General features: G+C 35.1%; 1 protein-coding gene across 3 annotated transcripts in view; it reads left to right on the top strand.

The window, feature by feature from the left end:
- Positions 1 to 15956, top strand: part of COPG2 (COPI coat complex subunit gamma 2) — a 126110-nt gene that overhangs the window by 7048 nt on the left and 103106 nt on the right. For all 3 annotated transcript variants that reach the window (XM_032483343.1, XM_032483342.1, XM_032483344.1), the window contains exon 5: positions 9404 to 9483. In XM_032483343.1, the coding sequence (XP_032339234.1) occupies positions 9404 to 9483 (80 nt within the window). The remainder of the gene's footprint in view (positions 1 to 9403; positions 9484 to 15956) is intronic.

Raw genomic sequence — 15956 nt, 5'->3', positions numbered from 1 at the left:
TACAACTGTGAGTTTTGACCAATGTATAGAGTTATGGAACCATTACCACAGTCATGATAGAGAAACTTTTCATCAGCCTAGAATGCGCCCCCATATTTCTTAGTTGTCTGTCTCCTCCCTCAAACCCTAGCTCCTGGCAATCACTGATCAACTTTCTGACAACATAGTTCTGCATTTTCTAGAATTTCATTTAAATTTGATCACTTAGTATATAGTCTTCTGTGACTTTTATGTCTTGTTTCTTGCACTTAACCTATCTATGGCTTTTGAGACTGATCCAAGTTTTTGTGTGTATCAGTAGTTTGTTCACTTTTATTGTGAGAAGTAGTCCATTGTATGAAGGTAGTCTAATTTATTTATCCATTCACAAATGGCCAGTAGGCACATGAAAAATGCTCAGTATTGCTAATTATCAGAGAAATGCAAATCAAAACTACAATGAGGTATCACCTCACACCAGTCAGAATGGCCATCACTTAAAAGTCCACAAACAATAAATACTGGATAGAGTGTGGAGAAAAGGGAACACTCCTACATTAGTGGTGGGAATGTAGTTTGGTGCAGCCATTATGGAAACAGTATGGAGATTCCTCAAAAGACTAAAAATAGACTTACCATATGGTCCAGCAATCCCATTCTTGTGCACATATCCAGAGGGAACCTTAATTCAAAAGGATACATGTACCCCAATGTTTATAGCAGCACTATTTACAATAGCCAAGGCATAGAAACAACCTAAATGTCCATTGACATATGACTGGGTAAAGAAGCCGTGGTATATTCCTACAATGGAATACTACTCAGTGATGAAAAAGAATAAAATAATGCCATTTGCAGCAACATGGATGGACCTGGAGATTGTCATTCTAAGTGAAGTAAGCCAGAGAGAAAGAAAAGTACCATATGATATCACTTATATGTGGAATCTAATAAAAGACACATGAACTTACTTACAAAACAGAAACAGCCTCACAGACATAGAAAGTAAACTTATGGTTACTGGCGGCAGGGGGTGGGGTGGGAGGTGGGTGGGAAGGGATAAATTGGGAGCTTGAGATTTGCAGATAGTAATTAGTATATATAAAATAGATAAATGACAAGTTTCTACTGTATATTACATGGAACTATATTTAATATCTTGTAGTAATCTACAATGAAAAGAGTATGAAAATGAATATATGTATGTATATGTATGACTGAACTGTTATGCTGTACACCAGAAGTTGACAGAACATTGAAACTACACTTCAATAAAAAGCAAACAATAAAAAACAAACAAAACCCCCAAAACAAGTTAATGGATATTTGAGTTGTTTCCAGTTTATGGATATTATGAACAAAGCTGCTAAAAAATTCAAGTACAAGTCTTTGTGTGGACCTATGTTTTTATTTTCTTTGATTAACATCTAGAAGTAGCATTCTTGGGTTTGTGTATCCTTAATGATGGAATGTGTTAAGCCTGTACTAAGCAAATATATGCTTATTTGCCTTCCGTTTTTCTTCTTGGGTGAAGTGTCTGTTCAAAATTTACCTTTTTTTAAAAAATCTGATTGTTTAATCTTCCCTTTATTGAGTTGTAAGTGTTCTTTATATTTTCTGGATGTAAGACCTTCATCAGATAGGTGTTTTAGAAATATTTCCTCCCAGTCTGTGGCTTGCCTGTTCAATTACCCCTGTGCTGTTGTCTCTCTTTTTTTTTTTTTTAAGCACAATTTATAGGGTATAGTTTTATGAGTTTTGACAAATGCATACAGTAATATTATCATCACTGCAATCAAAATGTAAAACATTTCCATCATTCCAAAAAGTTCCCTGTTGTATGATCTATACCTCCTATCCTCAGGCCCTGGAGCCACTAATCTATTTTTTTCCCTAATAGTTTTGCCCTTCCAGGAAGTCATAAGAGTGATATCATACTGTATGAAGCCTTTTGAGTCTTCTTCTCAGTCACTTAGCATAACACGTTTGAAGTTTGTCCATGTTACTCTGTTTGTATCAGTTTACTCTTTTTTATTTTATTGTAGTAATTCATTGTATGAATGTACCTCAGTTTGTTTATCTGTTCACCAGCTGAAGGATATTTGGTATGTTCCTATTTTTTGGTGGTTATGAATAAAGTTACTATAAACTTTCATGTACAGGTTCTAGAACATCTAAGTTTTTATTTCTCTTGGGTAAATACCTAGGAATGGAACTGCTGGGTCATATGATAGGTGTATGTATGTTTAACCTTGTAAGAAACTGCCAACCCATTTTCCAAAGTAACCGTACCATTCCCACCATCACTGTATGAAAGTTCTAATAGCTCTGCAGTCTGGCCAGCACTTGATATTGTCTGCTTTTTTGTGTTTTTGGTTTTTTAAAAATTTTAGTATAGGTGTGTAGTGGTATCTCTTTGTAGCTTTAATTTGCATTTTCCTAATGACTAAAGATCTCAAACATCTTTTCATGTGTTTTTTTTTTTTTTGCCTTCTATATATCTCCTATGATGAAGGACCTGTTCATATTTTGTGCCCATTTTTAATAATTTGGTTGTATATTTTCTTATTAATGAGTTTTGAGAGATCTTTCTGTGTTCTGGATACAAGTCCTTTATCAGATATTTCACAGGTAATTTCTCACAGTCATTGCCTTATTTTTTCATTTTCTTAGTCTTTCAAAGAGCAGATGTTTTAATTTTGATAAGGTAGAGTTCATCAGTTTTTTTCTGTTATAGGTTGTGCTTTTGATGTGTATTGTAGAAATCTTTACCTAACCCAGTGTCACAAAGATTTTCTCCTATGCTTTTTACCGTAGGCATTTTGTAGTTTTTGTGTCTTAAAATTACTTTATGATCCATTTTGAGTTTGTTTTTGTACATGATATAAAGTGAAGATTGAATTTCTTTTCATCTCCTTCCTCTTCTTTCACCATCTCCTCCTTTTCCTCCTACTTTATTTTCTTAACATTTTCTACTGGAATAATTGGGTATCAATATGGAGGGAGGAGGAAAGGGAAGAAATGATGATGACTGAGCTATGCTGACACATTGGAACATTCTGTTTTGTTTCATTGATCTGTCTGTCTGTTCTTATTCTGATACGACATTGTCTTGATTACTATAGCTTTACAGTTAGTTTTTATCAAGTAGTGCATGTTTGCCTATTTTATTATTTTTTTCTTTTTCAAAATTGTTTTGACTCTTCTAGGGTCTTTGCATTCCTTTATGTATTTTAAAATCAGCTTGTCCATTTCTACAAAAGCTGCTGGGATTTGATGGTGATTGCACTGACTTTAAATCAATTTGAGGAGAACTGACATTGTAACATTAATTAGTTTTCTGCTCAACAAACATGGTATATATCTCCATTTATTCAGGTTTCTAATTTCTGTCAGCAGTGTTTTAGCTTTCAGCATACAGGTCTTATACATATTTTGTGAAATTTATCCCTAAGGTAGTTAATATTTTTATACTATTGTGTTTGTATTGTTTGTAGGTAGTCTGCAGAAATTAAATTGATTTTTATGTATTGACTTCTGTTCTGTGATCTTGTTAAATTTATTTATTAGTTCTAGGAGTATTTCTAGAGATTCCTTAGGATTTACATTTTCCTTTCCAATCTGTATGCATTTGTTCATCTTATCTTACTGTCTTCTTGCACTATTATACAGTGTGAATAGAAGTGATGGAAGAGGACATCCTTGCTTTGTTCCTGATCTTAGAGGGAAGGTATTTAATCTTTCACCATTAATTATGATGTTAGCTCTAAGTTTTCCATAGGTGACCTTTATTAGGTTGAGGAAGTTCCTTTCTATTCTAGTTTGCTGGGAGATTTTTTAAAAATGGGTATTGAATTTTGTCAGATACTTTTTCTGTGTCCATTGGATTATCATGGTTTTTGCTTTTTAGTATGTTAATATAGTGAGATGCATTTATTTTCCTGGAAAATATAAAATCTTTGTTTTCATTTGTTAAAATTTGTTAAGGATTTTTGAGCGTGTGGTCATGAAGTATATTGATCTATAGTTTTTTCTTGTATTTTTGTTTGGGTTTTGTATTTGGATAATGCTGGCTTTGTAAAATGAATTGAAAAGTGTTTCTTCCTCTTCTGCTTTCTGGAAAATTTTTTGTAGAATCATTATTCATTTTTCCTGAAATGTTTGGGTAGGATTTACTTTTGAAACCATCTTCTTTGTAGGAACGTTTTTGATGATTAACTACTTTAAAAAGAAATAGATATGGTGCTATTCAGATCATGTGTCTTTTTAAGTGATCTCTGGTAGTTTGTGTCTTTCAAGGCATTTGTTCATTTCATTTAAATTGTTGAACTTCATTGGCATAAAACTGTTCATATTTCCTTATTCCTTTAATGTTTGTAGGATCATTAGTGATGTCTCTTTTTTCATTTTGATATTAATAAATTGTTTCTTCTCTCGTTTATTCCTGGGAAGTTTATCTAAAGGTTTATAAATATAATCTCTTCACAGAACTAGCTTTTAGTTTATTGATTTTTATCTGTTGTTTTTCTCTTCTAACCTGTGCATGTAATTGTAGGAAAAAATGCTAAAAAATCAATCCAGAAGAAGGAAAAAGAAACACAGATCAAGCAGGACAAACATGAATTGTATAATAAGATGGTAGATTTAGACCCTGATATAGCATTATCACATTAAATGTAAATGAAGAGCACAGAGAACATTTTCAAAAATTGACTAATACTGAGCCACAAAACAAGACACAACAAATTTCAAGTGAATGAAATTGAATAACTTGTGTTCTCTACACTGGATTAGTGTTAGAAATCAATAATAAAAGAGTAACTAGATAATTCACCATATGTTTTGATATTAAGAATACATTTCTGTTCTGTTTCCAGCCATAATGGAGTAAAGGGGCTAGATTTACCCTTCTGCCATAAATACCTAGAAAATAATATATATAAATGTACATAAATATATATACACACTGATATATATATAATATATATATATTATATAATATATATAAAACAGTTGTTTTCAGACTTAATTAGATTAATAGACACTCTGGGACTGTGATATGAAGAAAAAGAAAAACAAAGTCAGCCCTGGGATTGTACCAGCTCATTGCCCAGAGGCACGTTATAGTTCTTAGGTCAGGGAGAGAATACTGAAAGGAGCCTAACCATCTCTGAGTTGAAAAAACAGAAGGAATTTGGGGAAACCATGAAAGCTCAAATTTGTGGGGCAGAGTACTGGAGAGGAAGGAGGTGGAGGGAGAGGGAAAAAGGGAGGAAAGAAAGAAAAGAGATAGTTCCCAGCCATCTGCTCAGGGTCTGCCCCTGAATCTTTAGATTAAAAACTGATCTGTGCATATGTAAAAGGAAAGCTACCTGAGGCCAAAGAAAAAAATCACCAGGACACAGTGCTAAAAATAGTTCATATTCCCACCAGTGAGAGTGGGAAGACCTTGTCATCTGGTATAGTTCTCAGAAAGGTACTCCTCAGTAATGGGAATGCATTAGCCTTAAAGACTTTAAAAAGCTCATAAGGAAGCCTCAAAGGTGAAAAATTGCCCCCAGGTAACTTAACCTCATGACAGAGTAAACTTTTATAACATTGTATAAAAGAATACAGCAAAATCCAGCTCCTAACAACATAAACTTTGTAATGTACAGCATCCAATAAAAAGTTATCAGGTATGCAGAGAAGCAGGAAAGTATTATCCATACCAGGAGAAAAATGGATCGACAGACATGAACCTAGAAATGATGAAGATGATGGAATTAGCAGACAGTGACATTAAAACCACTATTATTAATATTATTAATATGGTCTGTATGCTTAAGAATGTATAGAAAGACATAACAAGAATGAGGAACAAAATAGAAGACATCCAGAGAGACCCAGATGCATTCTCCATAAAGCAAAGTGTGTGTGTGTGTGTGTGTGTGTATCAAATATTAAAAAATTATTAAGAAATACACTGTGTGGGGTTATAGCAGATATAGAGACTACAGGGAAAAAACAGTCAGTGTACTTGAAGACAGACAGAAAACTGTCCAAAATGAAATGAAGAGAGAAAAAAGACGATAAAAGTGAACAGAGCATCAGTAACATGTGTGATAATAGTCTGGCAGTTCTTTTAGTGGTTATCCTAAAAGTCACAGCGAAGATTTTTGACTTAGCAAAATCTAAGACAGATCTTCCTCTGAGAAACCCATCCTAAGTTGTCCTGATAAACCCACTGTAAGTTGAAAATACGGTAAGTCAAAAATGCATTTCATACACCTACCTACTAAACATCTTAGTTTAGCCTAACCTACCTTCAGTGTGCTCAGAACACTTACATTAGCCTATAACTGGGTACAGTCATCTAACACAAAGCCTATTTTACAATAAATGTATTGAATACTTTATTGAAAGTGAAAAACAGTGGTTGTATGAGTACAGAATGTTTGTAAGTGTACTGGTTGTTTACCCTTGTGATGCCATGGCTGACTGGGAGCTGCAGCTAGGTAGGTGCTGCAGCCCAGCAGCATGAGACAGCATTGTACAGCACATCACTAGCTGGGGAGAAGATCAAAATTAAAAATCCAAAGTACAGTTTCGACTGAACACTCATCACCTTTGCACCATTGTAAAGTCAAAAAATTGTAAGTTGGGGACCATCTGTATTCTGTATGTGTAAACACACACACGTACATGCACGAACATTTACATATACATAGATATTTATATATCAGACATCATTTTTGTGGGATTTTTGTTACTCATTGAGATTTACCCATGTCTTTACCACTTTTTAAAAAAGACTTTGTTTTTTAGGTAAGTTTTAGGTTCACTGCAAAATTAGGAGGAAAGTACGGAGATTTTCCCCATACATGCACAGATGACCCCATTATCAACATCTCCCACCAGAGTAATACGTTTGCTACAGTTGATGAACCTACACTGACACATCATAATCACTCAGAGTCCATAGTTTACACCGGTGTTCACTCTTGGTGGTGTACGTTCTATGGGTTTGGACAAATGTGTAATGACATATAGCCATCATTAAAATATCATACAGAGTATTTTCACTGCCCTAAAAATCCTCTGTGCTTTGCTTATTTTTCCTTGATTCCTCCCCCTCCCCAACACCTGCCAACCATGGCTCTTTTTATGGTCTCCATAGTTTTGTTTTTTCCAGAGTGTCATGTAGTTGGAACCATACAGCATGTACCCTTTTCATATTGGCTTCTTTCACTTAGTGATATGCATTAGTTTCCTGCATGTTTTTTCATGGCTTGATAGCACTGAATAATATTCTATTGCCTGGATGTTCCATAGTTTATCTCTTCACCTACTAAAGCACATCTTGGTTGCTTCCAAGTTTGGCAATTGTGAATAAAACTACTATAAATATTTGCAGGTTTTTGTGTGAATGTAAGTTTTCAGCTCCTTTGGGTAAATATCAGAGGGCACAGTTGCTGGATCATATGTTAAGAGTATGTTTGGTTTTATAAGAAACCTCCAAACTATCTTCCAAAGAGGCTGTACCATATTTATTCCCACCAACAAAGAGATCCTGTTGCTCTGCATCCCTGTCAGAATTTGGTGGTGGTAGGGTTCCCGATTTTGACCGTCCTATTGGGGGAGTAGTGGTTGTTTTATTGTTTTAATTTGCCTTTCCCTGATAACATACAGTGTGGAGCATCTTTTCATATACTTATTTACCGTCTGTTGATCTTCTTAAGTGATGTATCTGTTAAGGTTTTTGGCCCATTTTAAAGTTAGGTTGTTTTTCTTATTTTTGACTTTTAAGAAGGTTGGGTTTTTTGTTTGTTTGTTTTGGTATACTTTGGATAACAGTCCTTTCTCAGATATGTGTTCTGCAAATATTTTTTCCCAGTCTGTTGTTTTCTCATCCTCCTGAAATTGTCTTTTGCAGAGGAGAAGTTTTTAAATTTAATAAAGTTTGACTTATCAGGTATTTCTTTCATGGATTGTGCCTTTGGCTTTGTATCTAAAAAGTCATCACCATACATAACCAACGTCATCTAGCTTTTCTCCTGTGTTTTTCTACTAGGAGTCTTACAGTTTTGCATTTTACATGTAAGTCTGTGACTGATTTTGAGTTAATTTTTGTGAAAGGTATAAGGCCTGCATCTAGATTCATTTTTTGACATGTGGATGTCCAGTTGTTCCAGCACCATTTTTTGGAGAGACAATCTTTGATCCATTGCATTGCCTTTGCTCCTTTGTCAAAGATCAGTTGACTATATTTATATGAGTTTATTTCTGGGTTGTGTTTTCTGTTCCACTAATCAATTTGTCTTTTCTTTTGCCAATAACCACATTTTCTTGTTACTGTTTACCACTTTTTTTTTTAACTCTTCATTCTTTGTTGTATTTATGGGTTATTATCTAGAATAATTTTCTCTGTGCCTAAAGAATATACCTTTTAAAATTCTATCCTTCCTAGACTTTAGATACTTTATCCTGTGCAAGACCCTGGACTTGTACTTCTGTCACTATGAGTTTATTTTTCCATTCTTGGCATCTGTGAATTTCCCTTTATTTTGCCCATGGCTACATATTTAAATTTTTGTTCTATTTAATTCAGCTTTTTTTGTGTGTCTATGCAGTATGTTTTAATTGTTACAAACACATTTTTGCCTACATTTTGTATTGTCACTCTTAAATTTTAGCCATTTTGGTGGGTGTGAGGTGGTATCTGAAGTGTGGTTTTAATTTGTTATTCCCCAGTGACTAACAGTGATGAGCCCCCATTTTTTGTCCTTTAGCTTAATTTTTTGTATCTCTAGTTTTATTCTAATTCACAGTAGATTTTTGTTTGGGGAAGAAGTGTAAATTTTCTTTAGCTCTAAAGTTTTGATTCTTTAATTTTTGCTTTCTTCTCATAGTAGCTTCATATGGGTGTGATCTGCCACATTCATCTGCCCCATGCTGGCTTTCTCTTCCTGGGGTGATTGTTTTCTGTGTTTAATTACCATGAGAATCTTCAATGGGCTCAGTAGTCTCCACCAGATCCTTTCTACAGCTTGGGTTCTGGAGCTGGGTCTGATGTATTTGACTTTTACTACTTAAAAGAAATTTAAAGTTATTTGGTAGGGAATGAGGCTAGACAGGCTAGAGGAACCACAGCTTCTAACATTGAGTGTGACTGTGTATGAATGAAATCAGGGATCCAGGCGAGGAGGCAGGGTAGGTGAAACTCTATTTTATTAAACACTTATTTTGGATCCAGATAGCCATCTAGAAATCTTGATAATTGAAAATGGAAGTTGGTTATATAGCCACAAATACCTTAAGGGAAAATATGCTGAGCTGAGGATAACAGAGTCTGCAGGTTTCTGTATATGTTTTTAAAGAATTCAAAAAAATATGTTTTCCAAGACAAGCGTTAACCTGTTGCCTTTTGTAAATAATTTTTCAGCAAACATTGAGACGAATGTGCTACCTTACCATCAAAGAAATGGCCAACATCTCTGAGGATGTGATAATTGTTACAAGCAGGTATGTGAATAATTAAAACCTAGGATGACATACTTATATATTTAGTAGAATATTTTGTTTTTCTCTTTCTATTAATTTTATTTTTTGACTGTAAGAAAGCCAATAGAAATTTAAAAGAATATAATGTCTTAAAGCATTCTTTTCTAAAATGTGGTTGTCATCGTGTGAAAACCATCTCTGTCTAATAAAACAAAGAAAAAAGTCACAGAGAATAATGCTAATAGATTTGATTATGTTTTAAAATGTACATAAACCTTTATAAACAAAACTAAAAAGTAAATGATACAGTAAAACGTTTATAACAAGTACATCAAAAGACTAGCATCTGTAATATATAAAAATCTCTTATATTCAAAAATATTCTCAGCAATAATTTATAGAATAATCGATATAAAGGATCTAAATTTTTTTTAAATTTTTTTTTTTCCTTTCCTGGGGGGAAGGTAATTAGGCTTATTTATTGTTTAGAAGAGGTACTGGGGATTGAACCTAGGACCTCATGCATGCTAAGCATGTGCTCTACCACTTGAGCTATCCCCTCCCCTCTAAATATCTTTAAATAGTCATTCTCACCAGTAACCAAAAAAAGGAAATTAAAAATTCAAGCTTGAGTTTTTTGTTTTTGTGTTTTTAAATTTCAATTTATTTAAACTAAAAAAATTCCCAAACAGCTCACCCATTTCTCCCACCATCCCTCTCCTGTCCCCACCCCTGGCAACCACTGATCTGTTCTCTGTATCTATGAGCTTGGCAAAATATGTATATATATATATATATATATATATATATATATATATATATATACACATATATATATATACACATATATACACATATATATATACACACATATATATATAATTTTTTTTTCACTTAGACTCCACGTATAAGAAAGGTCACATGGTATTTTTCTTATTTATTTCACTTACTTCACTTACATAATGCCCTCACGGTCCATCCATGTTGTCACAAGTGGCAAAATTTCATTCTTTTTTATGACCGAATAATATTCCACTGCATATATGTACCACAGTTTTCTTTATCCGTTCATCTATTGATGGACACTTAGATTGTTTCCATATCTTGGCTACTGTAAATAATGCTGCAATAAACATGGAGATGCATATATCTTTTTGAATTAATGGGGTTTTTTTAATTCCGCTAAATACCCAGAAATGGAACTGCTGGATCATATAGTAGTTCTATTGTAATTTGTTGAGGAACTTTCATACTGTTTCTCTGTAGTGGCTGTAGCAATTTACATTCCTACCAGCAGTGCACAAGGGTTCCCTTTTCTCCACACCCTCGACAACACTTGCTCTTTCTAGTGTTTTTGATAATAGCCATTCTGACAGGTGTGAGGTGATGTCTCATTGTGGTTTTGATTTGCATTTTCCTGAAGATTAATGATGTAGAGCATCTTTTCATGTGCTTGTTGGACATCTGTATGTTTTCTTTGGAAAAATGTCTATTCAGATCTGCCCATTTTAAATCAGATTTTTTTTTCTATTGAGTTGTATGAGTTCTTTACAAATTTTGGAAAATTATAATATTTTTACCCATCAAATTGGCCAAAAAGGGAAAAAAGGCAGTTAGCACTTGTAAGGGATATTGACATTCTTGTATACAGGAGGTAGAATAATAAATTGTTCAATTTTTTTAGAAAGCAGCTTAGCAGCATTTGTTGAATATTTGAAATGATATATCCCTTTGACCCAGTAATCCCACATCTATGGAATTATCCTCAGAAAACAGAGATGGCACAAAAAGCTTATATACAGTGATGTTCCTTGCAACACTGTTTACACTAGCAAGAAGGACAAAACAACTTAAATGTCTACCATTGTTAAAAATTATTTAATTAACCATAGTATAATCATATTATGAAATATTTTAATTTTTGAATATATTTTTGAAACATCTTTAATAATATGGAAAATTCCTCAATAAAGTGCTGAATTGCATTCAAGTGCTGAGTTGGATTCAAGTCTATGTATTTCCTATATAGTCTCACTTTTAAAAATATCATATCTATGTATATAAAAATATATGGCTGGGAATGCATTGATATATTACCAGTAGATTATCTCTGGATGTTTGGAATTGTGGCTATTTATTTTCTTTAAACTTTTGATAATTTCCAAGTGTATAATCTAGGGTTTTAAGATATATAACAAATGCTATTTTAAAAGTAGTTAATAGTTATTAATTGTAACTCATTTAGGTGAATCTGGTTTTTGTAGAGCAAAATAAATTTTAGAGGAGGATACTTGTGTTTAACCAGCAGTTGTGTTGAATATAGTTTCAATTAATAAAACTTTCAGCTGAAAATAACAGAAAGCCAGACGTAAATAGTAGCAAAATAGGCAGAGTAGTTGGTGTTGATTCCCAGTTCAATAGTGTCAGGACTGGTGTCCCTTGAATTCTTTTGGACATCTTCACAGTATTGCAAAATAGATGCCTGCATTACTGGGAAGGCACTATTAAAGGTGGGAGGGGTACCAGGTAGGGGGCCAGAAAGCCAGCACCATCTGCCTCTTCTTTCAGGTATGCAAGAGCTTTTCCCAAAGCAATTTTTAGGTTCCATTTGGCACAACTGTGTTATGACTAACCTTAGGAGACCAGGAAGGTGAGTATTTAGCTTTTACAGCCCAAAGGCAGGCTAGGGAAAAGGGGGTTGAAAATGGGTATTAGATTAGTCAGCTACCAGTGTATGGTGCAAGTAGGAAACAAAAAATCTTCAGTTAGATTGCTAGATTCACTAAATATTGGAAAAATTAAATATAGGTTAACCAACTATTGATTGAGGGTTTTTTGTTTTTTTGTTTAGCTGGTAATACTTCCCTTGAGTCCTGTTAGGCCACCTTGAATTACAGTTAATTTAAAGTTGCTAATCAGTAGACAGGGAGAGAATCCTGGATTGTCCAGATGGGTCCAATATAAGGATAAGGATCCTTAAAATTGGAAGAGGGAGGCAGAAGAAGGTCAATAAATAGATGTGACAGTGGAAGCACGTTCAGAGAGATGTAACGCTGCTGGATTTGGAGCCGGAGGAAAGGGGCCACGAGCCAAAGAATATGAGTGACCTCTAAAAGCTGGAAAAGTCAAGGAAATGGATTCACCTCTGCAGCCTCCAGAAAGGAGTGCAGCCCTGCTGACCCCTTGGTTTTAGCTCAGTGAGATCTGTGTTGGACTTCTAACAGAAATGTAAGACAAAGAAATAAATGCATGTAGTCTTAGCCTCTAAGTTTCTGGCACTTTGTTACAGCATCAATAGAAAAGTAATAGATTTTGTAGTATGTAACCGTATCAGATCAACACTTTGTACAAGCTAAACTTACACTGTATTATTTGCCAGTTATATCTCAAAGCTGGAAAAACAAAAAACAAAACAAAACTTTGGTACCTGAAAGTGGAGTGTGCTGTAATGAGTACCTAAAAGTGTGGAAGTGGCTTTGTAATTGGGCAATGAGCTGGAGAAGTTTAGGGCAGCATGGTAGAAAAAGCCTACACTGCCTTGAACAAGCTGTCAGTAGACATATGGGTGTTAAAGCCTCTGCTAAACTCAGAAGGAAGTCAGTGAGTCTCTACTCACTATAGAGAGTACTCAAGTCATTGTGGACAGACTGTTGATAGAAAATATGGACATTAAAGGTGCTGCTGATGCGGGTTTAGAAGAAAATGAAGACAATCTTTGAAAATTGAGGAAAGAGGATCCTTGTTATACTGTGGCAGAAAGTTTCATGGCATCGTGTCCTGCATTTATGTGAAAAGCAGGACTTGTAAGCGATGAACTTAGATATTTAACTGAGATTTCCAAGCAGAGTGTTGAGGTGTGGCCTGGTTCTTTTTGCCACTTACAGTAAAATTTGAGAGTAGAGTAATAAATTGAGGAGAGACTTGTTAACAAGAACCAGAAGTCTTTATAAATGCCGAATCATTATGTTGTACACCTGAAAGTAATACAATGTTATTTACACCTCAAAAGCACAGCAAAACAATAAACCAGGAGTTCTTGATTTTGGAAATTCTCAGCCTACCAAAATGGCAAAGGATGCTAAAATCAAGAGATATGTGTTAGGAGAGTGTGCTCCAGAGAAAATGTCAGAGTTACTCTATAGCCTTTTGTAAAACCTCAGGAAGATTAAAAGGCCAGAGTATTCACTCACACAAAACACTCTGAAGAGATCAAGGGTGTGACTCACAGATTCCCTCAGCTCTAAGCAGAAGCCAAAAATAGAGGTGGATTATCTAGGCAAAATCTGTGGAGGAGCCTCTTGTCTAATGGAGTGAGTCTCTGTATGTATTGGTAGTCTTACAAGGCTGAGAATCTTATATCAGCAGAAATTCTGCCAGCTTGGACTGAAAGGGACTGAGAAAGGACAAAGTGAAAGAAGGCTGTCAGAGCCCCAAAATTCTCCAGGCCGGAGACAGGCTGATGAGAATGCTCAGCTTTAAACACATGTTGCCCTTTATAAAGAAGAAAGATGGCTCAGAGGGCAGAGGTGCAGGCCCGTAGGGTGGAGCTGAGAACTATAAAGTATTCTGCCTTGGACTTGGAAGCTCTTCCAGCTCGCTTGGCTGGATTTCAAAATTACTTGGGACCAGTAACTTTTTTTCCTTCCACTTTCTCTATTTGAACAGGAATGTCTATACCTGTTATCCTGTGGCAGTCCCACCCTTGTATTTCGGAGCAGAGAACTTGTTTTCTAGTTTTATGTGCCCACAGGTGGAGAGGAATTTTGCCTTAGAATAGGTTTCACCCAGTTTCACCCATACCTAACTTAGATGATTTTGTTGATATGATTGGGACTCTTGAGTTGGGTGAAATTTAAATGAGATTTTGGACTTTGAGTTGACACTGTTAAATGTTTGGGGGGATCTTGGGGTAGGGGTGAAGATATTTTGCCTATGAGATGGATGTAGCCCTACTGACATGGTGATTTTAGCTCGGTGAGATCTAAGTTGGAATTTTAACCCATAGAACTGTAAGATAATATGTTTTTGTTGTTTTAAGCCACTACTTGTGGTCACTTATATGTTAGATAACTATCTTACATGTGTCATCATTTGTGTTAGCTTGATAAGAAGCCATGGATATTGAGAAAACCTGAAGGCAGACACTGCAAAACAATATATACAAATAGCCATTAAGCACATAGAAATGTTCCTAATATTATTAGTCATCAGGGAAATACAAATTAAAACCTCAACGAGGTATCTTTTCATACCCACCAGAATGGTTAAAATAGCAAAGCCTGACTGAACCAAAATCAATAAGGCTGCTCTAATACCAAGTACACGGAACAGTTGAAACTTGTATCCATTGTAGGTGGCAATGTGGAATGGTACAACCGCCTCAGGAGAAGTTCAGCAATTTCTTAGGAAGTTAAACATACACCTATCCTGTGGCCAGTGATTTCACTACTAGGTATTTACTCAAAAAAATGAATAAATTTGACCCCCCCCCAAAAAAAAAGACTATACAGAAATGTCACAGTAACTTTGTGATAATGCTAAATTAGAAACAACCCAGCAGTTCATCAACAGGAGAATGGATAGAGGAGCTGTTATATTAATACAGTGAATCACTGCTCAGCAATAAAAAAGAACAAATTGCTGATTCAAGCAACAACACAGATACATTCCTAAATCTATATGTTGGGACAAAAGGAAACAGACACAAAAGAACACATGCTGGATGATTCTATTTAGATAAATTCTAAGACCAGTCAAAACTCAGTTGTGGTGATAGAAACCAGGAGTCTGGTAGGTTGGAGGAAGCTGACTCAAAGTGGGCATTAGGGAACTTTCTGAGCTGATGGAAATGTTCAGTATTTTATTTTGGGTAGACGTTACATGAGTGATCATAATTGCCATCTAACTGAACACCTAAGCTGTGCATTTTAATTATATATAAGTTACAACTTAGTAAACAAAAAGAAAAACATGAAGACATTTAGTTAGTGGCTTAAGGATGGTCAAGTATATTGCAGTCTGGTCATACTGTTCTACCCCTGTCTAATGAGACTCACCAGTGAAAGTCTGCATCTGAAGTTCACTTAGAATTCTGAAACTGAGTCCTGAGGAATGACCTATCACTCACATTGGAGAGTAGCATGGGGGAGGGATATCAGTATGTCTTAAGTTACATCCCTAGTCTCAGAAAATCAGATGAGCGGTTCATAGATCATGATTTAGGAAGAAATAAAGGGGCTGTAGAAACTACTGTCTGGCAGGCAGTTTTAATGTCATTTCATCAAAAGTGAGAATAATGCGAGGATTGGGTGGGAGGGAGGAGGGGAACGACAATACTTTGAGGTTCCTGAGGGAACTAACAAGCTGAGACCATCCACAGACTTGGTAAGAAATATTCAAACCTGATACAGCTTTTCTGCTTGAATGGTGGTACTGTCCCTAGACATAATGTCTGAAGGGTTATTGCCAGGACCTGACTTAGAACAAGAAAGGAA

The sequence above is a fragment of the Camelus ferus genome, chromosome 7, assembly GCF_009834535.1.
Source record: "Camelus ferus isolate YT-003-E chromosome 7, BCGSAC_Cfer_1.0, whole genome shotgun sequence".
NCBI lineage: Eukaryota > Metazoa > Chordata > Mammalia > Artiodactyla > Camelidae > Camelus > Camelus ferus.
The sequence above is the reverse complement of the archived record's forward strand: the minus strand, read 5'-3'. Positions and strand labels throughout refer to the sequence as shown.